At 38.6% G+C, this 27,104-nt stretch overlaps 1 protein-coding gene across 1 annotated transcript; it reads left to right on the plus strand.

The window, feature by feature from the left end:
- The first annotated feature begins 570 nt into the window (after nucleotides 1–570).
- On the plus strand, nucleotides 571–25,492 carry LOC128983394 (neuropeptide Y receptor type 2-like). The gene is made up of 6 exons (XM_054402670.1): nucleotides 571–832; nucleotides 2,934–3,207; nucleotides 20,616–20,767; nucleotides 23,806–24,000; nucleotides 24,449–24,710; nucleotides 25,024–25,492. The coding sequence occupies exons 1-6, from the start codon at nucleotides 643–645 to the stop codon at nucleotides 25,208–25,210; spliced, it is 1,260 nt and encodes a 419-aa protein (XP_054258645.1). The 5' UTR covers nucleotides 571–642; the 3' UTR covers nucleotides 25,211–25,492.
- The last annotated feature ends 1,612 nt before the right edge of the window (nucleotides 25,493–27,104 follow it).

Genomic DNA, 27,104 nt, shown 5'->3' on the forward strand with positions numbered 1-27,104 from the left:
TGCACAAGGCTCTTGTTTTACAGGAGCCACAGTACCTTCTTGAGAGGCTCTCTTTCCGGGAGGAGGTCTCTCAGCGTAGTACCCGCCATGGTGGTCTCCAGCTTCACTTTCCAAGAGTGAGGCTTGAGTTTGGAAGACGAAGCTTCTCGTACTTCGGTCCAAAACTGTACAACGACCTCCCCTCTGGCCTCAAAAAATATTCTTTATCATCATTTAGAGTTAAGATCAAAGAATTGTGCACTGATGGTTAATTATTGTTACTCATACTGTCTTGTTTCTGTTTTGTTATTGCTCTATTTATTTGTTGTTAGTTTTATATTGTTATTGACAAAAGTTGTTCTGAGAAGCAGTATTTGTACTGAGAAACGCTTGATAAATAAAGGCATTTTTATTAATTTATTTATTTATTATTTTATTTATTTATTTATTGTAATACAACACTTTCATAAAATACAGTACTGTATAGATTTATTAATTGTACAAATGTGAGCTATTTAAAACCATGATCCTTTTCAGTTTCAGGTTCTGAATATAGTGGTGACCTCTCTTCTTACAAAATACATCCGACGAGGACTGCGCGTAGAAAACTGTGTAGAGAATGTTGACGAACTGACTAGTTTGAGAAGAAAAACTCATGTAACTATGAACATTGGTGAGGATGGCGAGGACTACTCGGATAGCGAGGACGCCTTCAACTTGTCAACGTCGGTGTTCAACTTCAGCCTGAAGGAGGCTCTACAGATCCTTCAGGAACACCGCCAGTCCCGCAGGATACTCAGACCTGACGCAGAGATAGTCCTCATTGTCTTCTACTCCGTGCTCATCACCTCAGGCAAGTAAACTTGTCCCAACAGTGTTGCCTACGCAACCAGACTTGTCATTAGTTGTTGGTAGAACGGTTTGTTCAATTTTTTACACACACATACTGTATTTATTTCACCTCCACTCTTCAAAGAAGTTACGTAAATTATAACTTACAACGTGTTTTTGTTGCATAAAAAAATATCCAAAGGAAACCCATATTGTCTATATCTATATTATTTATTTCTATATCTATACTATTTATTTCTATATCTATATTATTAATCTCATGTATTTCTTATGGGAGTTAAATTTGGGGTTGCTTTTCCGAGTTCGTTTGGCTCTTCTACCTGACCGATTTTCATGATTGAGGTTTCAAATTGAAGGTATGCTCAAACAGATTATTTTCACATCAAAAATCGGCGTATATTAATCTACAGTCCCACTTGGCTGGCTTTTATACGTAAACGAAATTAGCTCCGACGTGTTTCTTATGGGAACATTTAAACATCTTTGCCACCAAGACTGATATTCGAATATATAATAGGTTACGTACCTTGGTCCGTCTTCAGTCTTATTTTAGTCAATGGATGACTAGTTTCGGGTACAGAGACCCATTGTCAAATCCTTTTCAAAACATAGCATGATGTTTTGAAAAGGATTTGACAATGGGTCTTTGTACCCGAAACTAGTCTAGTCATCCATTGACTAAAATAAGACTGAAGACGGACCAAGGTACGTATCCTATTATATATTTTTTCTTATGGGAGTTCAATTTTGTTTTTCTTTTCCGAGTTTGTTTGGCTCTTCTACGAGACCGAATTTCATGGTTGAGGTCTCAAATAGAAGATATGCACGCACAGATTTCACATCAAGCATCGACATATATTTATCTACTGTATTAAAAAAAAGATTTTTTTTAATTTTTACTTCAATTTTTAGATGTATTTTACCGGTTATAATTATATAATCAAATACATTTTAGTCCAAGAACCTTCAGTGAAATACCAGCTTTCCTTTAAGCCATTATTTTTCAAATCGGACGAGTGACAAGCAAACCAACAAAAATGTTTACTCAACATAAATTTCTTTGTGATACCCATGGCCTCCTTCCCTCGCACCCTTTTCCGGTCGTAGATACATGTGTCACAATGTTCCACCCTTGAAATATTTGCAGAGACCTGCCAACCCTCTGTCAGTAATTCCTAGAGTCCGCTATTGCCCTCTTTAATAATGTTTCCCCAATGTTCCGTGTCCGCTTTTGCCCTGCATTCGTTATGAGTATTTCCATTAGTTACATAATCTTTTGAGTTGACTCTTTAAATTCATCGGAAATTATGCCTGTTATAGGTTTTCAAGCAACTCCTGTAATACTTTGCAATTGCTCGATTTCGAAATAGCTTAGTTACCTGATACGACAAAAGCATGCACGCATTTTACGTGATTATACTTAACATCTCTAGTGCACATTTTAACCAGGTTTGTGGCTTTCAAGTCCTAATTTGTTGAGACCGCTTACTAAGGCCGTGACTTAGGCCGCATTGGTTCTCTGACACATACATATTTTAATTTCTATCAAGTGCTAGTGGCACAGCACCAAAATCACAAGATATATTGAGGTCGTCTTCATAAAATAAATGAACTCCGAAAATGAAATAACACTTTTATACCTTTTTCAATTTTTTTTTATAACCTATCTTAATCTAACCTAACTGTAATTTTGGTACTGTGTCATTAGCACTAGATGCTAGGCCTGGGATAGTAGAGACAAGAAATATACTTCTGTACCAGACTGTATTTTAACCTGCTGCCTCGTGTTAGAGTTCCAAACCCTCGCTCGCGGCGCTAATGAGGGTCAACCCCTTGGAAAACCCCGTTACGACTGTGAGTTTTAAATGCTGGTCTAGACGATAGAGTCCGGGACTTGTTTTCTTGTTTCTTGTAACTTTGTTGTTTGTTTTGTTTTTTGTAACTTGTTTGAGGGAGGGGTTACTGGTCTTTAGATGTGATTTGGTAGTTCAGGTTTATTTATGTAGACAAATGATAAATCTCAGAGGCAAAGAGAGGTTTATCTGAATTAGACAAATCTCTCTATACGATGATCTGTTTTCACACGCCGTGTTTGTCTGCAGGTGTCGTGTCCAACGCCCTGCTGTGCTTTGTAGTGGCTCGACAGTGTTCACGCCGCACCATGTCCAACTCGGGTCCGACGCCTCGCAACCTCTACATCGTGAACCTAGCGATCGCCGACCTGGGGCTGTGTCTCCTGGTCATGCCTTTCACCCTCATCTCCCTGCTGAGGACCGAGTGGACCTTGGGAGTCTTCCTCTGCAAGATGGTGCCTGTAGCTCAGGGAACCAACATCACAGTCAGTGCGGGAACCATATCTGCAATAGCACTTGACAGGTTAGTAAATGTCATACTCTATGTAAAAGGAACCGCAGCTTGTAGAAGTGTACTCTGTAAAACCCCCATCGTCTACAGTTCAGTTACTTTCAATAAGGTTATCAATCCTTAGTGAGGCTATTTATCAAATTAACTATAGAGACGTTTAATTGGTTGGTCTTTCACAAATATATACGTAACAATCTTATTAGGTGCTTGTAGCCACTCTCAAATGGTGAATGTAGGTTTAACGTGTTTTGTGTTTAAAACTAATGATTGAACACTTTCATATATATTAATAGGCAATCAAGTTCCTTTAAAACCTTTTCTTTGGCTCGTGTGTATCGTAGGGAAAATCTACGCATACTGTCAGAAAGATATTTTCGTGTACAGTAGATGTGCAGAACCCCTTTATAAATTAAAATAGACTAAAAAATAAGCATAAAAATTTAATCTAAAATAAAAAAAAATCCATGGGTCTTATGGGTTGCCGGTGACGAAATAACAACAAAATATAAACAGAAAATCGAAGAGTGTAAAGAAACTTCATTGCTTTGTAGTCCCTCTTTTTCTTGGGTACTTCACCCAACTTGAGAGGGGTTTTACTTGAAATAATATGATACAAACATTTTTTACTGCACTTATAACAATCCACTAATTTGATTCCTTCCAGTCATTAAATTACCGCTGGGAATATTTGTGGATGAGTAATAATAAGCCAAATTGATGGGCAAATCGGAAAATAATATGACACTTAGATGCATATCAGGCTCGTATTTATAGACTTAGTTGTCCATTCACACATAAAACTACGTTTAGTTTTACATTCATCGCGATAGCAAAGCCTGAAAATGTCAAACGTCAAATTCGTCTAATGGCTGGATCCTCGAACTAAACGTTGAAATCAATAACGGATAAACAGTGACACGCTACTTAGTGTTACGGTACCACCTTGATGTGTTTGCCACTCGCTAGTGACTAGGCCTAGTGAATCAATAACGGATAAACAGTGACACGCTACTTAGCGGTACGGTACCACCTTGATGTGTTTGCCACTCGCTAGTGACTAGGCCTAGTGAATCAATAACGGATAAACAGTAACACGCTACTTAGCGGTACGGTACCACCTTCATGTGTTTGCCACTCGCTAGTGACTAGGACTAGTGAATCAATAACGGATAAACAGTGACACGATACTTAGTGTTGCGGTACCCCCTTGATGTGTTAGCCATTCACTGGCGACTAGGACTAGTGAATCAATAACGGATAAACAGTGACACGATACTTAGTGTTACGGTACCACCTTGATGTGTTTGCCACTCGCTAGTGACTAGGACTAGTGAATCAATAACGGATAAACAGTGACACGATACTTAGCGGTACGGTACCACCTTGATGTGTTTGCCACTCGCTAGTGACTAGGACTAGTAAATCAATAACGGATAAACAGTGACACGATACTTAGCGGTACTGTACCACCTTGATGTGTTTGCCACTCGATAGAGCCTAGGACTAGTGAATCAATAACGGATAAACAGTGACACGATACTTAGCGGTACGGTACCACCTTGATGTGTTTGCCACTCGCTAGTGACTAGGACTAGTGAATCAATAACGAATAAACAGTGACACGATACTTAGTGTTACGGTACCACCTTGATGTGTTTGCCACTCGCTAGAGCTTAGGACTAGTGAATCAATAACGGATAAACAGTGACACGATACTAGACTTAGTGTTACGGTACCACCTTGATGTGTTTGCCACTCGCTAGAGCCTAGGACTAGTGAATCAATAACGGATAAACAGTGACACGGTACTTAGTGTTACGGTACCACCTTGATGTGTTAGCCACTCGCTAGAGCCTAGGACTAGTGAATCAATAACGGATAAACAGTGACACGGTACTTAGTGTTACGGTACCACCTTGATGTGTTAGCCACTCGCTAGAGCCTAGGACTAGTGAATCAATAACGGATAAACAGTGACACGATACTTAGTGTTACGGTACCACCTTGATGTGTTAGCCATTCACTGGCGACTAGGACTAGTGAATCAATAACGGATAAACAGTGCACGATACTTAGTGTTACGGTACCCCCTTGATGTGTTAGCCACTCACTGGCGACTAGGACTAGCGAATCAATAACGGATAAACAGTGAAACGCTACTTAGCGTAATAATAAAAATACAAAAATAAAAATAAAATCAAAGAGCAAAGTTCTTTAACTCCGTGTGGCGAAACGTCGGAGTAAGAGAACTTAAGTATGTGATTTTATTTTATTTTATTTTTTATTAACTTGTTTTTGTGTGTGTGCGATGAACTGTGGTGACAGCAAGGACTGTGTTCTCCTTATTTCAATAAGATTGGTGATGCCCAAAAATATTGATCTAAATGAATAAAATAATTGTACATATGTAGTTATTTTCGCCTTTTATCTACTTTTCTTCAGGGTGTCCCGTAACTCTCTGGAGACATGTATATAACGTTATTGCTTAAAGACAAACACATTTCACCATAGGAACATGGTGCCCCAAAGGAAGAAGTCGATAGGACTGAGGTCAGGCGGTCGAGTGCCAAACAATGATGTAATCGGCTGTAATGTTTTAAAACACCAGATTGACGCATGCATTTGGAAAAGAAGATATTTCTCTGTTATTATTTATCGATCCTCAACAAATATGGTATCATTGAAATCTACATAAAATTTACTAACGTTTTTGTTTCCTGCAAATTTTTGTAAAACTAACGGTTTTCGTGAAATTTGGCATCAACAATTTTAAATGGCCGCCATTTTTAAACGGTTGATGCTTTTTTAGTATAATTTAAAGAAAAATAGGTCTTAATAAGATAAACATTTTTGAAAAATCTCAATGCTGTATCTAAAACCGTTTATGAGTTATTAATTCTTTTGTAAAAAACTCATAAATACAGACAGACGGTAAACTAGGCACCACAGACCTATGTTCCTATGGTGAAATATGTTTGTCTTCACCCAAGCAATAATATACATGTGTCAAGAGAGTTACGGGACACCCTGTATACAAGCATAATTTTGAAATGGTAAATGGGTATTATAACTTGGATTTTTTTGGACCCTTTTAAACTAACCAATTATCTTTTTAATAATGAATCTGATTCCGTTATATAAGACATTTTAAATTCTAGATAAATTAAGTTTTTTTTCAAAATAAAATCACCCATTTTGGTAATTTAAATATAAATATTAATATGGCTCCCATTTTGAAATAGAAGGGGTTTTCTCTTATTTTGCGCAACTAGTTTAAGGATATCTTAAATATTTTTGAATATATAAATTTTAAATACCATAAAACAATAGGGCGGGATTTCTTGTTAACGAGGCATTTTCTTAAACAAATTTCTTTTTTATTTTGACTCATAAAACCATTTCCCAGACTTCGTCTGTTTACTTACTGTACCCTGTATATTATAGATCGTTGTATGTACCAATTTATAGTATATTTGCACATACAGTATTGTATTTACACCAATTTATAGAATTTTAATGTGATCAGTAGGGGGTAGCGGATTTTTATCCCCCTGGAATTTTACCCCCTGGGCAAACGTGACGTCACAAACCAGGGGGTAAAATTCCGGCCGCGAACTTTTGAGTTTCGCGCCATCAGATGGATTAAACGCGGAATTAAACATATATTTTCACGGTTGTGAATTTAATCAGAACACATCAAATTATAAAAACCTAGAGTGTACGGCCCGGATTTTTACCCCCCGGAATTTTACCCCGGAATTTTACCCCCCAGATTTTTACCCCCAGAATTTTACCCCCGGAATTTTACCCCCTGGCTAGATATAAAAATTAGAATGATTAATTATCATCATTCTGTTTTAATTTAATAGTAAACATTTTATTATTAAGTTTTATTATTAAGTTTTTCATACTTATTAACATGGCCTATTACTTATTTACATACGTAATAACCAACAGTTTGCCCCAAAGGCAAATCCCAAACATCAAAATTAAACAGCGAATTCGTTTGACTTAGTTGAGATTACAAAATAAATAAATAAAGAAAGGCCACTAAATAATGAAATGTTTACAATTAATTAAAAACAGAAATAAAAACCAATCATTCAATTTCTAAAATCGGCCAGGGGGTAAAATTCCGGGGGGTAAAAATCCGGGGGTAAAAATCCGGGGGTTAAATTCCGGGGGGTAAAATTCCGGGGGTAAAATTCCGGGGGGTAAAAATCCGGCCCGTACATTTCAGTTGTCTAAACACTAGTTATATGGACAGGGGGTAAAATTCCGGTTTTTATCGCTAATTGAATTAATCACGCTCTGACTATTTTCATTAGACTTCGAAATCCGCGGGGGTAAAATTCCGGCCGCGAACAAACTTTTGGCCACTGAGGTTACTACGTCATAGTGACGTCAGCTTTGCCCAGGGGGTAAAATTCCAGGGGGGTAAAATTCCGGCGACCCATCAGTAGGCTAAAACTCAATAAATGGTAAATATATATTTTAAATGTTATTGGACGTATTTTTTTACTTCCGTAAATTACAAGTCTAATTAGGAGGGGTTTTAATACTAAATAAATACTCTTACGTTTTGTCGTATCTTTTTTGCATATAAATCCTCTATGAGTATTAATCACGAATATAAAACTTAATGAAGCTCGTTTGAAAATGTTCACTTTTGACATTTCAACTCCTTAGGGATTGTAATCAGAAAGAATACATCCAGTTCTAAATTAACTTGGTTGATGACGCCTTTCTTGAAGACTAGCTATGCTGTAGATGGTAGTTTCACATTATTATTCCAATGGTTAACAATGCTTTTAATTGTGCTAGGTGATTATTAACACAGTCGAGGTACACAATTAAATCTTTACATACAGTTAATTAGGCTACTTACATTTATACAATGCTTATCATTAGATATAATTTAGGATTCATGTAATTATTTTGTTACAGTTGGTGCCAAAGCTAATTTCAAATTTTATATATTCATCAAACTAAACTCATGTCACTGATGTTATAGAAGTAAAAAATTTAAATGTTGTAGGTGCTGATGTGATAACTCATTGGTGTAAACTTATTGTTACGATAAGATAAAACTATTAGTTGGTATAAACTAAATATCTTGAATAAAAATGAATCCCAAAATGTTACCAGAAATAACTGTAGAATATAGTATTGATACTCTTTTAACCATATATGAAGTGCAAAAAACATAATTTTACTCTGTAAAGTGCTATTATTTATTATGATCTACAACTCTAGCAATCAGTAGTTATTGCATGTTTACGTATGAACAAAATCACTTAAGTCTATGAATTTATCAAATTAGTTTGAGCACGTTTAGTGTTCTTTTGTGTTCTTATTTGCCGTTAATCTCAATGCCGAAATCACTGATGGGTATTGTGATCGGTAAAAATATTAATACTGACCAAATACAAGATGTTTTACATACTTTGTTACTTTGTCGATTGACCGAAAATGTAAATAGATCCCGGGTCCAGATCATACCATGAGTACTACGGTAATAACTTAATTTGTCTAAAAATGACTTGCGGTGTACATTCTGCGTCATCGAGCTACTAAACGAGTAAGGTTAGGTAAATGCTAAGAGTAAATAAGTCGGTAATTCTGAAAAATTACTTGGTCAGCCCCAAAATTGTTCATATTTTACCACGGTCATATGGATGTTCTCAGAAAACAAGAAACATATGATTCAAGCCCCGCATGGTTAGGTTACGTTAGGTTAGGTTAGGTTAGGTTATGTTATGTTATGAATTAGTCTAACCTAACCTAACCTAACCTAACGTAACCTAACCTAACCTAACCTAACATAACGGTACTGTCACTGGCCTTCCGCGCGTCTCCCACAAGCCACTGTTATCGCATGGACTTTGAACCTACATATCGCTCGGCAACCTGTACGGTTAGGTTAGGTTAGGCTAGGTTAGGTTAGGTTAGGACGGAGTCTTAACGCATGCAGTAACCGAGGATTATAGGGGTCACTCTGAATTCGGAGGTGGTGGGACGTGGAGATAGCGGGAGATAACCACCTGTACGATGGCCTTGCGGGGCTTGAATTATATGTTTCTTGTTTTCTGAGAACATCCTTATGACCGTATTAAAATATGAAAATGTTCGGGGTTGACCAAGTAATTGCTCAGAACTACCAATAAGTCTTACAATTGCATATACATTCTAAAAAAAACCATTAAATACATAAAGTATTTTCTCTCTAACTTACTCGATTAGGAGTTACATGACACAGAATGTACACCGCAAGTATTTTTTTCTTAGTTTTAACACGCTGTAAGTGATCAATGAGTAGTTTTAGAGAAAAAAAAACGCCAACAATAAAAACGTTTTTAAACTCCATTTATTTTGTAAAATAATCATAAAATATATGCTCTTTCATTAGTAAACATCCAAGTTGGCAGCCATATAGAAAAAACGGCGGCTAAAATATTTTTTGTAACTTTACCGGTTTGTGTATTGCCGCTTCGTAGATTTACAGAGGGATGAAGTACTTTACACGGAGTGGCGTGTTTTAGTCTATAGTAGGGGTAACAACCGACCCCCCCCCCTCATGCCCAACGCTATCTACATCCACCTATGAAAATGTTCGGCCTAATTGGATATTCCTCCAAGAAAACAAAATAATGAAACTTTCAACAGGATATTGATTCAACTCAATCATTGACTTATGTAATACTTGCCCTCAGGTGAAGTACACCGTATTCGTTATCAAGTTTCACCAGTGTATACAAATGAAATTCAGGATTATTATTCAGGAATAAAGAGATTTTGATTTTATTTTATTTCACATTAATATTTTTTATTTGTCGTAGGCTGTATGAATGCTTGTTTATATCACTTATCGAATTTCAAGCAGACTGCCACACTTAAAATATTGATAATAGAAAACTTAGTCCTGCCAATAAAAGACGTTGTCGAGGCGAGATGCGATAAATAAGGGCTGTCTCACCTTTGTTCCGCGTTCGAAGGCTAATTTTTTCATGTCACTTTTGCTCCGGGGGTCAGCAGGTAGGTTTCGGGACCGGCCGAAACATCGCTTTTGTTCCGCGGACATCTCTCTTGTTGCGCGAGAGAGGGGGCTGTAGTCTCCCTACCTCAAATCCTCTCTTTTGCCCTCCTCCTAATTCTTTCTTTCATGCGGGCTTTAAAATTCGGTAAATGATCATTCCCTCCTTAGCAAAAATATAAATAATTAATTTAAATAATTTAACTTAACCTAACCTAATTAGCCTCCAACTGCGGAACAATAAGCTACACACGCATGGGTAGACAGACTCGTGCTGTATTCTTGTACTAATGCCTTTTTATGGTAGATCTTAAGAAGAGAGGTACATATATATATTGATTTACATTAATTATTTATATTATATGAAATATTTTAATCGTGAGAATTTTAACCGCTTCTTGGATTCTTGGGTTCTTTACGGAACTGTACCCCTCTTCTTAAGATCTGCCATAAAAAGGCATTAGTACAAGAATACAGCACAAGTCTGTCTACCCATGCGTGTGTAGCTTATTGTTCCACAGTTGAAGGCTAATTAGGTTAGGTTAAGTTAAATTATTTAAATTAATTATTTATATTTTTGCTAAGGAGGGAATGATCATTTAACGAGTTTTAAAGCCCGCATGAAAGGAAGAATTAGGAGGAGGGCAAAAGATAAATATAATATATATATATTATTGGTCTTTTCAAGAAAAGGGCTACCCACTACTCTTTTACAGTACACTGAGGTGTTAAGCTAAGTTAGGTTAGCTAAGTTCAGTTTAGTTTATCATAATGACAAACCAGTTACCATTTACAAAATTTACCTTTTTATGAATTAATGGAAAACTAGGACGTGAATACAAATTGACAGTGTTTTTAGGGTTAACTTATTGATTTAAATTAAATGTACAAACATTGATAACAAAAACTAGTAGTCACTGTGTAGACGTAGACACATGGGTTCCCGGATTGTAAGGGAAATGCAGTGATTCCTTGTTGAAAAGCTGTGGGACCCAACCAACAATGGTTCCGGTTGATCAAATTATTGGTAGTCGATGTTACATTAGTAGATCCAATACAGTACCTGGAAAATACTCAAGTCTATATCATGATTCCCCCGTGGAAATTACAAATTAATGTACGTAGATACGTCTTTCTTAAAGAATAGTTCTTTCACAAACTGTGGAAATTAATAACTTATCCCTAACCAGCTAGGAAATGTAATATATACATTACACATATATATATATTTTTGTAAATGGAATGTGAGCTGTGTAAGCAGGCATCTTTTTCATAAAGTTAATGAAATGAATGAAGTTATACAAGTCAAGTTTCATTGAACAAATTTAATTAATTATTTTTCAAAGTAGGAAGTCTTCCTTCTAGGGCAACGTCAATAAGTTGCTACGTCCAGTTCGTTCAATTCGCGTTAAAACCGTTTCCTCCGCAGTCACATGAATTAACTAATTTACTTTGTTTTTGTCTTTTCGCTTCAATGTAAACGTAAAAAAAAATACTAGATAACAACAAATAAGAAAATCCATACCTTAACAGACTGATATCAATACTAGCTGTTGCCCACGGACTTCACCCGGTTTGACTTCATACGTATTACTAAAACTATTGATTGGTTAAGTTAAGCTGAAATAAACAACAGTAATACAAACAAATAAGTACAGCTGAGGTATTTTTAACATAAGGTATAGGGAAAGTTCCCTTTAGAATTGCGACCTTAAAGGGCAATTTATGAAATAATGGATAGTTTTGCGCAAGGTTTCTCGTCATGACGAACATTTTAAGTATATGGTTTATGGGGGTGAGACTCGTAGTTTTCTCAAAAGTTCATGGGTACTTTGGGATTTATATATGGATAATTAGATCAGGCCCATAATTATAAAATACCTCTCTATAACGTGCAAGAAGCATTTCATGTAACAATTGGGGAAACAACGTTTTTAGGGTATTTCGACCCTGCTGAGTACGAATCTGCCTGTTGCCAACGCGAAATTTGAACCGGAAGTGCGGTATCCAAGATGGCGGCCAAAACTCTTTTTGCCCCACATCTCCCTTGTTAGTTGGCCTAAAATAATGGTTTAAACGTGTATATAGGGGGTTTTCAGATGCCAAACACATTACAACACTCAAAATTGACTTAAATTAAGTTTTGAGGGCATATCTTCCAAAATGGCGCCCAAGATGGCCACCAAAAACTCTAATTTCCGCATATCTCCCTTGTTTTTTGGCTGAAAATAATTATTTAGACGTCTGCATAGGGGTTTTCTCGGATGCCAAACACATTGCAACGCCCAAAATTTACTTACATTAAGTTTTGGGGGCATATATTCCAAGATGGCACCTAAAATGGCCACCAAAAACTCTTATTTCCGTATATATATATCCCTTGTTTGTTTGTTTAAATTAATTATTTAAACGTCTAAAAAGGTATTTTCTTCGGATGTTAATCACATTGCAACACTCATTATTTACTTCCTTTGAGTTTAGATGACATATGTTTCGAAGATGGCAATAAAAACTTTGTCGTGCTTACGTGAGCTCCGTGCGTATTATTGTATTTAGTGTTTAAAACCAGTCAGATATCTATTAGTATGGCTGAATATGTGCTACTATTTTTGAAATACCAATTGAAATTTAGCAATGTTAAAGTAGAAGGCAAATTGTTTAATGTAGGCTACTCTGGTGGTACCGTAGATAACGCGTAGTACAACAGAACCTGTAATTAGGAATTTTTAGAATTAAGTGTGTATGATGTAGTGATGTAGACGAATTTATCACTTATTTAAGGTGTCCAGTTATGTAAATAGATATTTATTGTAAAATATGACGATACCATACGTATTTTTTTTATGTTTTACAGCAATAAGTAATTTGATTTCATCTGAACGTGTAGTCCAACATAACCTGTAAAAATTATTTTTTAGACCATCCCTAAAATCGGCAAGAGGTGGTGCATGTAAATTAAATTAAACAAAGGTACTTTATAACACATTAATAAATAATAATAAACAATTAGGTTATAATATTAACAATGATACTGTACTGTTATATTGCATTGATCTTGTGGTACCACCCATCAATGGAGGTTTGTTTACCATGGGTCTCAATGAATAAAATATATTTTTAAAGGTTTTTTTTTTATGGCAACATGTTGGCCAAGCGTATATAAAAGTTAGTTTATGAAGAGAAAGTAAACAATTAGTCCAGTCAATGAATGATCCAAAAGTAGGTGTAGAGTGCGTGAGCAGGTAACTAAGCGATTCCTTCAGAAACTTTTTCAGGGGGCTTAGGGTGTTAACATACCAAAAGTCCTGACTCCTAGGTGGTGAGCCAGGGGGTGGAGGGGGGAAAAAGGGGGGGAGAAAGGTACGCATTTTGGGTTTTTTGATTATATCTCGAAAACTATCAATTTTTTGTATACTATAATAAATTATAAAATTGAAGAAGATTAAATTTTCTACAAGAAAAGTATATAATGTGTTTATTTTGGTTCAACAGATTACGAGTTATAACTTATTTAATTAATATCTTATTAAAATACTCCTTCCATAAGAAATACATGTAAATTAGTATGCGAAATGGGGCGAATCCTATCCGCCCAAAGGAAATATAACTGATATTCTGGAAATCTTGACAAAATTTCCAGTAATTTGACACTTTAATCATGAAATTTTGTCAAAAATTAAAGCGAGGGTGAGCGTTTAAAAACGGGATGATTTGAGGTTTTTTTATATTTCCAATAAAAAAACACCAAAACTCGACATTTTGTTACCTCGCCCTCGCCTTAATTTTGGATCAATTTTAATGATTAAAGTGTCAAATTACTGGAAATTTTGTCAAGATTTCCAGAATATCAGTTATATTTCCTTTGGGCGGATAGGATTCGCCCCATTTCACATACTAATTTACATGTGTTTCTTATGGAAGGAGTATTTTAATAAGATATTAATTAAATAAGTTATAACTCGTAATCTGTTGAACCAAAATTAACACATAATATACTTTTCTTGTAGAAAATTTAATCTTCTTCAATTTTATAATTTATTATAGTATACAAAAAGTTGATAGTTTTCGAGATATAATAAAAAAACCCAAAATGCGTACCTTTCTCCCCCCCTTTTTCCCCCCTCCACCCCCTGGCTCACCACCTAGGAGTCAGGACTTTTGGTATGTTAACACCCTAAGCCCCCTGAACAATTTTCTGAAGGAATCGCTTAGGTACCTGCTCACGCACTCTACACCTCATTCCTTGACTGGACTAAATTGTATACATGTGTACAAAATAATTGTTAATAAGGTAAAATCTTTTGTTTTCCAACCGTCTATAAAAGTTTGTTTGTGAAGAGAAAGTAAACATTTATATGCATTTCTACGAAATAATTATTTAAGGTAAGTACAAATTGTATTAAATCCTTAGTTTATTCAAACTTAGCAATAGAGAGTTTTTGAACAATTTGTTAAATAATCACGGTAAACGCTATTTGTTATGTTTTCTCGTTTGTTAAATGTGAAAATAACGTATTGCGTCCCTATTGCTAAGTTCCCACCTTCATTGATGGGTGGTACCACAAGATCAATGCAATATAACAGTACAGTATCATTGTTAATATTATAACCTAATTGTTTATTATTATTTATTAATGTGTTATAAAGTACCTTTGTTTAATTTAATTTACATGCACCACCTCTTGCGGATTTTAGGGATGGTCTAAAAAATAATTTTTACAGGTTCTGTTGGACTACACGTTCAGATCAAATCAAATTATTTATTGCTGTAAAACATAAAAAAAATACGTATGGTATCGTCATATTTTACAATAAATATCTATTTACATAACTGGACACCTTTAATAAGTGATAAATTCGTCAACATCATACACACTTAATTCTAAAAATTCCTTGATTACAGGTTCTGTTGTACTACGCGTTATCTACGGTGCCACCAGAGTACATTAAACAATTTGCCTTCTACTTTAACATTGCTAAATTTCAATTGGTATTTCAAAAATAGTAGCACATATTCAGCCACTAATAGATATCTGACTGGTTTTAAACACTAAATATTGGCGGCCATCTCGGGTGCCATCTTGGAATATATGCCCCCAAAACTTAATGTAAGTAAATTTTGGGTGTTGAAATGTGTTTGGCATCCGAGAAAACTCCTATGCAGACGTCTAAATAATTATTTTCAGCCAAAAAACAAGGGAGATATGATGAAATTAGAGTTTTTGGTGGCCATCTTGGGCGCCATTTTGGAAGATATGCCCTCAAAACTTAATTTAAGTCAATTTTGAGTGTTGTAATGTGTTTGGCATCTGAAAAACCCCTATATACACGTTTAAACCATTATTTTAGGCCAACTAACAAGGGAGATATGGGGCAAATAGAGTTTTGGCCGCCATCTTGGATACCGCACTTCCGGTTCAAATTTCGCGTTGGCAACAGGCAGATTCGTACTCAGCAGGGTCGAAATACCCTAAAAACGTTGTTTCCCCAATTGTTACATGAAATGCTTCTTGCATTGCCTTTTTTTGAAAACGGGCCTAGTCTAAATTGATTGATATATTAGGTAGCGTTCGCAGAGGCATCCACAAAATTGAGCGGAGTCAGCAGAGTTTATATTATTACCTTCTCAATCGAGCTTCATAATTCTTTTTACCTACAGTTTTAGGCCTACCGCACACGAGAGACTTTTTGTCGGCCGACTATTTTGTCGTAGTCGGGAGTCATATAGGTCCCGCCACCCAAAGTTGATTGCAATAGCATAGCAACGCTGGTGGCGCTGCCTACGGATTAACAGGCAAAGCTCTCTCAAAACGCTTAATGCTTTTTACCATGCGGGTTGGCATTCTGGGTTATAGTAGTACGTTTTCTGTGACCGTAGCCAGACAGTCGGGGCATTCTGGTCTGGGGCTGACCGATTTTGCCGCCGACTGCTCCCCGACTCAACTGTAGTGACGTATTGATAAAGGCTTAGAACGAGCACACTGACGACTAAAAAGTATGTCTGTCTGTCAGAGTTTGTTTGTGTGTGCGCTACGCAGACAGTCAAGTGCGTTATGGCTGCGACAAGTTCAAGTGTTTTGCGAGACGTAAAAGTTTATAAATTCATTGATGAAGTGGAGGCTCGGCCCCCTCTTTATAAAAAGTCTTTGAATGAGTATTCAGTCATAATATTAAAAACTATCAACACTCATTCATTAGTACATGAAAGATTTGTCCGGATATTTTCTCAAATCCGAGTAGAAGAGGTAAAACTGGCATTTCAAGGTTCTCGGACCATAACTTGGATACACCCACTATTTTCTTTCACATTTTCTTGCTATAAATCTAAACAGTAACGCACATATGACAGCGGTTTCTGTCATATCCACCCTTGTGACACTGGAAAGACAACTAAACAGTCGTGGCGTGTGCGCACCCACAGTCAACGACCAAACAGCCTTGACGACTTTCTGATTGTCCACCCGACTCCAGAGTCCAGCCAGACAGTCGGCCGAAAAAGTCTCCCGTGTGTGGTAGGCCAAGTGAAGACAACATTTGTGTAGAGATAAATATTGGGGTAATTAGATTGGCTAAACAAAGTTTTGTAATGAAGGGGAGTAAAAACACCGAGATGTCATTTTAGGCCTTCTCGAAAACCTGCATTTACATTTTAAGTTTAAAACCTCTGGGTTAGTCATCAACTTTTTCCTAAACAGAAGGCGGTACAGTTCCAGCTAGTGATAGCCTAGAAATTAACCCTTATAGTTTCGGATTCTACCATTTTGGCTACTGATAACTGCATAAAGATACTTCATGCAGTGGTGATTATATAAGTGAAAACACGAAATATATATGATCCGAGGCCTTCATAACTACTAAAACATAACTAACTAGCCAACTAGATGAAAATACTCAGTCAAACAATTTAAATCTTTTTTTACAATATTAAATTTATAGATTGATTTTAATTAATTTTGTAATTTGGCTTATTTTTTTTTTTAATGAATGTGAGCATTAAGTCAAATGTTACAGAAGTTATATGAACATTCACATTAATACACACATTCACACGTTAATAATTGTTATAATCAATCGGAAAGTGACCAAAGACATGAGAGACAAGAGAGCTCAAGCCGTCAAGTTTTGGCTAAAATTGTTGTGCTTCCTAGTGGTCCTTGTTGATAGGCTGTATGTACTACCATGTAAACACATCAACTTTGTTCGCTTTGAAACACGTAGTTCTGTTCTTGTAAAACCCCACAAAATTCATGTACTAATTCCCAAACTTCATCGCTAATATACGGGCTACTAAAAAGATAATATAAGCTTTTCTCAAGTAAGCCTAGAACATTTCAAACACAACTTCAACTGTTAGTTTAGTTGAAATGGTTGAACGTACCGAAAGCAAACATGTTTGTTTTATTATTCAAAATGGAACTGTCAATAAACGTCCAAACAAGATGTTAAGGCTCCTAGTGTAAGATTCCAGCTAATGTCGTCATTTGATTATATTTATGATCCACACACCGTTTCTGTTCTAATATCTGTGGAATAATGACATCAGCTATTTCTTGATCAACTGAATTTAAAAGTCAACAGCTGATCTAATTCCTTTGTTTATTATATGTCAAACTAGCTGGCCCGACAGACGTTGTCCTGTCCTAATGTGGTTTTATGTCAAATGCTCGTTCATTTTCAAGATGAGCTCGTTCGCATGGCTCAATAACGTCCTGGTTGAAGTTCGTTCGCTACGCTCACTCACCTTTCGGTTAGAGCTCGTTCGCTGCGCTCACTTGCTTTCAGGTTAGCTCGTTCGCTACGCTACGCCTCCAGGTTGAAGTTCGTTCGCTACGCTCACTCTCCTTTTGGTTGCAAATTAGCTGTTGTCATAAATTTAAAAAATATTAGTGCCGCACCCTGTTGCTAAACCTATTAACTTTTTAATGCTATTGAACATCACAGAATCAAATTGTTTAGTTAAACCAGCTGTTAAGATTCTTTAATTCCATTTAAATATGAGTACTCATAAGGTTAACATGGGAAACTCCAGAGCCACTGGGGCGGAGCCCTTTTGACGCATCTGTACCAAACTTCACACAAACCATCCTTGAATAATGCCTAATAATGCCTGAAAGTTTCATTACAATCTGTCGAGCGGTTTCGGAGTCCATAAAGGACAAACAAACAAACAAACAAACATACGTACATACAAACAAACATACATTGGATTTTATATATATATATATAGATAATGCTTCCATAAGGATTACATTGAAACTCTGAGACGCCGTGGGGCGGATTCCTGAGAGATTTTGTTCACGCCATATAGTTGGCACTCGCCGATATGGTCTTTATCACCATGCAAAATTTGTAAACGATTGCTTTAGTCGTCTAGGAGGAGTTTGCGTATTACGAAATGCATAACAGTCGACGTATAAGAGCTTCGCTCTCTTCGCTCACTCCGTTCACTAATGCATTAGAATGCATTTTTAATCAACTGATTCAGTTCTCCTTTATCTGAAATTGTGAACTATAGTTAACAAATAAACGTCCTCTCTAAAATTGGTTAGCCAAAAAATAAAGGTAATTTCTAAAACTTCTGGATGAAACAAGGACATTGATACTGCAGGTAAACGTTTTACTGAGGTTTTTATTTCACTACACGCTACTATCTCACATGAAATTTAATCTGACTTGTGCAACTGTCACTGTTGACCATGAAATAAATGTTATCAGAGAAATGTAAATAAGGTAATAAGTTGGCATGCAGCGTCGGTAGCGTCCTTGGCCCAGTAAGGGTGTGTGTACACTTACACTTGTGGTGGTGGGGAGGGGCTAAAGGGGAGTCAAGGTCTACGGCCTTTATATGGGACCGCTACAAACGTGTCTGATAATACTGACAGATGGAATTACACAAACACATCCACATATGAGGTTAAGGTTTTATTAAATACAATGAAAACTTTTCTATTTTAAAACCTGCGGCTAATATAATTTCTGGTAATACAAATTTTGTTATCCACACTAATAATGACTAATTATTAGTCATTATGCTTGACCTATATAAAGCATTCATAATTGGAGGAATCTATATTTACAGGCTTCATTATTGATTGGTCGTAACTTTATTTTGGCCGCAGAAATAAAGAAATCAATTGATTTTAAACTAAGTTCAAATCGGGTTCAGTTGGTTACATAAATGTTAAAGAGATTGCACATTGTAAAACAGTAGTTAATAAAACTGCTCTCTAAGAAAGAAAAATTCTCTCAAGAAAGGGCTTGTATTTTTTAGAGTGGGGGAAGTAACGTCAGGCTTTTTAACTAACTAGTAGTAATTGTAACTTATACAATTTTAAAGCAAAGATTTAACGGTCCAGACCCTACTTTCTAATGTCAACCTTCAGTTGGATCGCATCATTACATATTGAAGGTATGAAGAGGCGAGCCTTACAGTATATCCACTACTCGTTGCTGGCTACACACTGTTGGCCACAGTCAATGCTAACCACCGTTGTTGTTGTTCGCAGGTATTACACGATAGTTGGGCACCTCCAAATGTATGTAAAATAACCCCTTGCAGCGTCACAAACGCTGGTCAACGCTAAAGGCCTGTTTTGCCAGAAACGGCTGGTGCGTCCTGACGCTTAGCGAGGATCGCTCGGGGCTGTTTTGCCAAAAGCGTCGGTTCGTTAAGACTATTTGATTAGTGAGTGGTTTTCTTTGGGGGTGAAAGGAGTGCTGTTTGTGAAATGAGCTGTAAAAAGCAAATAGTGAGGTATTTTTTAGCTGAGGAATTAGACGATTAAGAAATTTTAGAAACGTCGTGCGAACACTGGAAAGAAGTGCGTTCTATGTTTTAAAAGAGACCTGAAGGGGGATACATTTTATATTATTAAATAAAAGTTTAGATAATTCAATTAATTATCAATGAAAAACTACTCCGTTCTAGAAAAGCGAAATGTACTGAGATGGCTTCAATCGATTTATCATTTCCCTTGCTATTAAATCCCCACTTTGATTGTGACATGTCACTAAAACTTGGGTTAAAACAAACAGTCAACAACAAAAACACGTGTTTCTTCTTCTAATAGACGCTAGCGACTGCGTCTCCTGTTCTAGGAGCAATGGTCCGCGATAGACGCGAGCAGCTCAGTTACAGACGCCGGAGGCTGTAGCGATGGACGCTTCTGGCAAATTAGAATAACCTGAAACAATGCAAAGCAAGCAGTGGCCAGCGATTGACGCAGAGGGATCATCGCTGAGCGATAGACGCACCAGCCGCATCTCCCAAAACAGGTTGTCTGCAGGTTTAGCAATAGTTCGGTCGCCACAAGGCCAAGTATGTTAAATGGCCATTTGCAGTGTCACAAGCCTCAGCCAACGCTAACACCTTTGTTATTGTCTGCAGGTATTACACGATAGTTCGGTCGCCAAGAGGCCAGGTATGTCAGATGGCCACTTGCAGCGTCGCAGTCACCATCACTCTCCTCTGGACCTTCTCTGTACTAGTTATGGTCCCCCTGGTGCTCTACCAGGACGTGGAAGTCATCAAAATTGGGGGTGAGTGGCGTGGTTTGAAATGTCATCTGTTAAATGTTATCTCTGTCATAGCAATCGTCCTATGCAATAGTTTCATGGCCTTCAAATCTGCAATTTAGCATATCTATTCATGATTAGGTCTGCAATTCCTTTTCTTAAAGAGCAGTAGGCATACTTATTATTACGGTATGTATATTTTATTGGACATATCATATATCCCAGTGTCTCACGAGTGTTCAATGAGCAAGGAAAGTATATTCTAGTTATATTAGCTTGGTAATAGTACTAAGTGTTTCAGTCGCCACACTTTTTATATAAGAAAATACAATAGTAATACTATAAAACCATAGAATACCAAGAGTTATTCTATAGTTTGTTAGTAATTCTAGTAAAGTAATATTACTTACTACTGTTTGTCAATGATTGACTCTGACAGGCCTGACTACGTACGACGTGTGTGAAGAGCGATGACCCTCGCCTCTTATCCAGTGCATATACAGTCTTGGTTGATCAGTTATGCAGTCCTTGTACCGATGTTGATGATTGGCTCTGACAGGTCTGGTGTTGTACGAGATATGTGAAGAGCGATGGCCCTCGCCTCTTATTCAGTGCATATACACTCTTGATTTATCAATTCTGCAGTCCTTGCAGTGTTGATTATTGACTCTGAAAGGTCTTTTGATGTACAAGGTGTGTGTAGAGCGAAATCCAATGCATCTACACATTTGGTTTATCAATTCTGTAGTCCTTATATTGATGTTGATAATTTACTCTGACAGGTCTGGTGATGTACGAGATGTGTGAAGAGCGATGGCCCACGCCTCTAATCCAATGCATCTACACACTTGTATTATCAGTTCTGCAGTTCCTTGTACTGATGTTGATGATTGACTCTGACAGGTCTGGTGTTGTACGAGATGTGTGTAGAGCGATGGCCCACGCCTCTAATCCAGTGCATATACAGTCTTGGTTGATCAGTTATGCAGTTCCTTGTACTGATGTTGATGATTGACTCTGACAGGTCTGGTGTTGTACGAGGTGTGTGAAGAGCGATGGCCCACGCCTCTAATCCAGTGCATCTACACACTTGTATTATCAGTTCTGCAGTTCCTTGTACTGATGTTGATGATTGACTCTGACAGGTCTGGTGATGTACGAGATGTGTGAAGAGCGATGGTCCACGCCTCTAATCCAGTGCATCTACACACTTGTATTATCAGTTCTGCAGTTCCTTGTACTGATGTTGATGATTGACTCTGACAGGTCTGGTGATGTACGAGATATGTGAAGAGCGATGGCCACGCCTCTAATCCAATGCATCTACACACTTGTATTATCAGTTCTGCAGTTCTTGTACTGATGTTGATGATTGACTCTGACAGGTCTGGTGATGTACGAGATGTGTGAAGAGCGATGGCCACGCCTCTAATCCAATGCATCTACACACTTGTATTATCAGTTCTGCAGTTCCTTGTACTGATGTTGATGATTGACTCTGACAGGTCTGGTGATGTACGAGGTGTGTGAAGAGCGATGGCCACGCCTCTAATCCAATGCATCTACACACTTGTATTATCAGTTCTGCAGTTCCTTGTACTGATGTTGATGATTGACTCTGACAGGTCTGGTGATGTACGAGATGTGTGAAGAGCGATGGTCCACGCCTCTAATCCAGTGCATCTACACACTTGTATTATCAGTTCTGCAGTTCCTTGTACTGATGATGATTGACTCTGACAGGTCTTGTGATGTACGAGGTGTGTGTAGAGTGATGACCCACGCCTCTAATCCAGTGCATCTACACTCTTAGCTTATCAGTTCTGCAGTTCCTTGTACTGATGTTGATGATTGACACTGACAGGTCTGGTGATGTACGAGGTGTGTGTAGAGCGATGGCCCACGCCTCTAATCCAATGCATCTATACACTTGTATTATCAGTTCTGCAGTTCCTTGTACTGATGTTGATGATTGACTCTGACATGTCTGGTGATGTACGAGATGTGTGAAGAGCGATGGTCCACGCCTCTAATCCAGTGCATCTACACACTTGTATTATCAGTTCTGCAGTTCCTTGTACTGATGATGATTGACTCTGACAGGTCTTGTGATGTACGAGGTGTGTGTAGAGTGATGACCCACGCCTCTAATCCAGTGCATCTACACTCTTAGCTTATCAGTTCTGCAGTTCCTTGTACTGATGTTGATGATTGACTCTGACAGGTCTGGTGATGTACGAGATGTGTGTAGAGTGATGGTCCACGCCTCTAATCCAGTGCATCTACACACTTGTATTATCAGTTCTGCAGTTCCTTGTACTGATGATGATTGACTCTGACAGGTCTTGTGATGTACGAGGTGTGTGTAGAGTGATGGTCCACGCCTCTAATCCAGTGCATCTACACACTTGTATTATCAGTTCTGCAGTTCCTTGTACTGATGATGATTGACTCTGACAGGTCTTGTGATGTACGAGGTGTGTGTAGAGTGATGACCCACGCCTCTAATCCAGTGCATCTACACTCTTAGCTTATCAGTTCTGCAGTTCCTTGTACTGATGTTGATGATTGACACTGACAGGTCTGGTGATGTACGAGGTGTGTGTAGAGCGATGGCCCACGCCTCTAATCCAATGCATCTACACACTTGTATTATCAGTTCTGCAGTTCCTTGTACTGATGTTGATGATTGACTCTGACAGGTCTGGTGATGTACGAGGTGTGTGAAGAGCGATGGTCCACGCCTCTAATCCAGTGCATCTACACACTTGTATTATCAGTTCTGCAGTTCCTTGTACTGATGTTGATGATTGACTCTGACAGGTCTGGTGATGTACGAGATGTGTGAAGAGCGATGGTCCACGCCTCTAATCCAGTGCATCTACACACTTGTATTATCAGTTCTGCAGTTCCTTGTACTGATGATGATTGACTCTGACAGGTCTTGTGATGTACGAGGTGTGTGTAGAGTGATGACCCACGCCTCTAATCCAGTGCATCTACACTCTTAGCTTATCAGTTCTGCAGTTCCTTGTACTGATGTTGATGATTGACACTGACAGGTCTGGTGATGTACGAGGTGTGTGTAGAGCGATGGCCCACGCCTCTTATCCAGTGCATCTACACTCTTAGTTTATCAGTTCTGCAGTTCCTTGTGCCAGTTCTCGTGCTAACAATCATCCACACGAAGATCTCTGCCTACCTCAGTGTCCATCTGATATCTCCACCAGGACCGAGACAATCTATATGTAAAAGAGGTATTGTACATTATCTTAACTGTAGAATGTTATGGTTTTCTACAAGCTCAAACATGAACCAAAGGCATACTACAATTTCCACTACCATTTATTATTTAAATTTTAATTTAAAACTTGTATTGGCTAAAATGGAACCTTACAGTATTACGAAATTACGAGTCTTTTTTTTACTCAAATGATTTTAAAGTTTTGTAAAACAATCGTTAATTGCATAAAAACGAAAGATTAAAATAGCCTTTAAAAGAATAGTACAATAAAAGGACATGTTCCTAGAACAGCTTCAGTCCGATGGAGTTTCGGCTCCCTGGACTGAAACATGATAAAACTAACTAAATAAATTGGACTAGTTTTCTAGGTTTTTCTTCTTTTGTTAGTTCTGCTGTTGGTTGTAATGATTCCTTCGCACGTTTGACTTGAAGTTGATAGATGTGTTTGTCGTTTGTTGCAGCCAAGAGAGAGTTCCGCCGTAACCGTCGCACAATGATCATCCTCTCCTGTATCGCCATCGTGTACGCCCTGTCGTGGCTGCCCATGACTGCCTTCACAGTCGTCATGGAGCTCAACCCTCACGCGCTCACCTCCCCCCAAACCATCTACCTGGTGTTCTCAGTTTGTCACTTGGTGGCGATGAGCTCCACGGTCACCAACCCTCTGCTCTACGGTTGGCTCAACACCAACTTCCGTCGCGAGCTTGGTTCTGTCCTCGGCAGGTACATATAACTCGTAAAACTTTGAAACCGTTTTGTTCGTTATTAAAAAGGAAGGTACGCTTCGGCAGCTTATATAATTCGGAATCGAAAAAATACATTTAAATATTTTCTACATCCTTCTCAAGTGGCTTACTAATAAGATTTACAATATTCAGAGGGGTTCGACTTTTAAGTGAATACTTTATTTAACTCAAATAAAGGTCTAATTGAGGGTTGCTCGTAATGTATTTCCATTTCAACTGGCTTATAAGTAATTATACATTTAAGATGGATTATTTTACTCAATATTTCAAGTATACCATTGACCTGACAGGGAGAAGAAGGAGCGAACACAGCGGGCTCAGAGGATGCAGTACACGAGTGTCCACAGGCCGTCGGTGTTCGCGAAGGACCGTCGTATCAGCTTCACCTTCCTAACGACGCTGACGACGGGCACTGCAACTACCAGCCACAGAGGGCTCAGCATACACGGGCCTGTGTCCAGGGTAGACCATGTCTAAATACGGGCACCGCCACAACCAGCCACAGAGGGCTCAGCATACACGGGCCTGTGTCCAGGGTAGACCATGTCTAACTACGGGCACTGCCACAACCAGCCACAGAGGGCTCAGCATACACGGGCCTGTGTCCAGGGTAGACCATGTCTAACTACGGGCACCGCCACAACTAGCCACAGAGGGCTCAGCATACACGGGCCTGTGTCCTGGGTAGACCATGTCTAACGACGGGCACCGCCACAACCAGCCACAGAGGGCTCAGCATACACGGGCTTGTGTCCAGGGTAGACCATGTCTAACTACGGGCACCGCCACAACCAGCCACAGAGGGCTCAGCATACACGGGCCTGTGTCCAGGGTAGACCATGTCTAACGACGGGCACCGCCACAACCAGCCACAGAGGGCTCAGCATACACGGGCCTGTGTCCAGGGTAGACCATGTCTAACTACGGGCACTGCCACAACCAGCCACAGAGGGCTCAGCATACACGGGCCTGTGTCCAGGGTAGACCATGTCTAACGACGGGCACCGCCACAACCAGCCACAGAGGGCTCAGCATACACGGGCCTGTGTCCAGGGTAGACCATGTCTAACTACGGGCACTGCCACAACCAGCCACAGAGGGCTCAGCATACACGGGCCTGTGTCCAGGGTAGACCATGTCTAACTACGGGCACTGCCACAACCAGCCACAGAGGGCTCAGCATACACGGGCCTGTGTCCAGGGTAGACCATGTCTAACTACGGGCACCGCCACAACTAGCCACAGAGGGCTCAGCATACACGGGCCTGTGTCCTGGGTAGACCATGTCTAACGACGGGCACCGCCACAACCAGCCACAGAGGGCTCAGCATACACGGGCTTGTGTCCAGGGTAGACCATGTCTAACTACGGGCACCGCCACAACCAGCCACAGAGGGCTCAGCATACACGGGCCTGTGTCCAGGGTAGACCATGTCTAACGACGGGCACCGCCACAACCAGCCACAGAGGGCTCAGCATACACGGGCCTGTGTCCAGGGTAGACCATGTCTAACGACGGGCACTGCCACCACCAGCCACAGAGGGCTCAGCATACACGGGCCTGTGTCCAGGGTAGACCATGTCTAACGACGGGCACTGCCACAACCAGCCACAGAGGGCTCAGCATACACGGGCCTGTGTCCAGGGAGGACCATGTCTAACTACACCGTCCACCGTCCTCCACACTTTCAACTACAATAACCACTTTCTAGAAAACCCATAATATTTTTGTTTTACTATAAATATGTAATAACATGATTATGAAAGTGATGACGTTTCATCGTATTTACAATTCGAGCACAAATATTAATAAATTTGATTTCAATAATGTGTTGAAATGTACAATAATCAAGTAACTAAAGAGGACTTACACTGAAAGTTATCTTACGGTAGGAAAGTTTTATAAGAAGTGATTGATTGTAAGCAGTAAAGTTTTGTAACCGACTTACTTGTAACAAAGCGGTATTGTTTGCTATACACCGCCGCCGTTTTAAGACAGCTAATCTCTTCCAGTTTAGTTTCTGCAACAAGGTTTAGTGAACTTGTCTTTCCAACAATGGGTTCTTGTCATAACTTTTTGTATGTTGATTCGTTCTTTCTTCAATCAAGAGTTTTTCTAAATTGTCTTTTATTAAAAGATGTTGGACGGAGTTACGAATAATCGGATTATACCGATACAACGCATAAGCCTTTCAAACTGTATTTCAGAGAATTATTTAATGATCTACCGGGTATCATATCTCGTACAAAAGTATCTTTAAGTTAGGTATCAAATGAATAACCACAAACTCGTTTCACCATCATATATCACAGATCTTTCAAGTACTGTGCCTTCAACTAATTCTATAGTCATCGCCAAGTTTTGAGCCAG

Source organism: Macrosteles quadrilineatus, unplaced genomic scaffold (assembly GCF_028750875.1).
Source record: "Macrosteles quadrilineatus isolate MER2022 unplaced genomic scaffold, UCM_ALF_1.0 Scaffold_1__1_contigs__length_201487025, whole genome shotgun sequence".
Lineage (NCBI taxonomy): Eukaryota > Metazoa > Arthropoda > Insecta > Hemiptera > Cicadellidae > Macrosteles > Macrosteles quadrilineatus.

What these genes read in the sequence shown, in the direction of transcription:
- LOC128983394 (XM_054402670.1), top strand. Translation starts at nt 643, where the DNA reads ATGAACATTGGTGAGGATGGCGAGGACTACTCGGATAGCGAGGACGCC. An exon ending in TCTGCAATAGCACTTGACAG is followed by an intron (nt 3,208 to 20,615) that starts GTTAGTAAATGT and finishes TATTGTCTGCAG; the next exon opens with GTATTACACGATAGTTCGGT. An exon ending in CTTGGTTCTGTCCTCGGCAG is followed by an intron (nt 24,711 to 25,023) that starts GTACATATAACT and finishes TTGACCTGACAG; the next exon opens with GGAGAAGAAGGAGCGAACAC.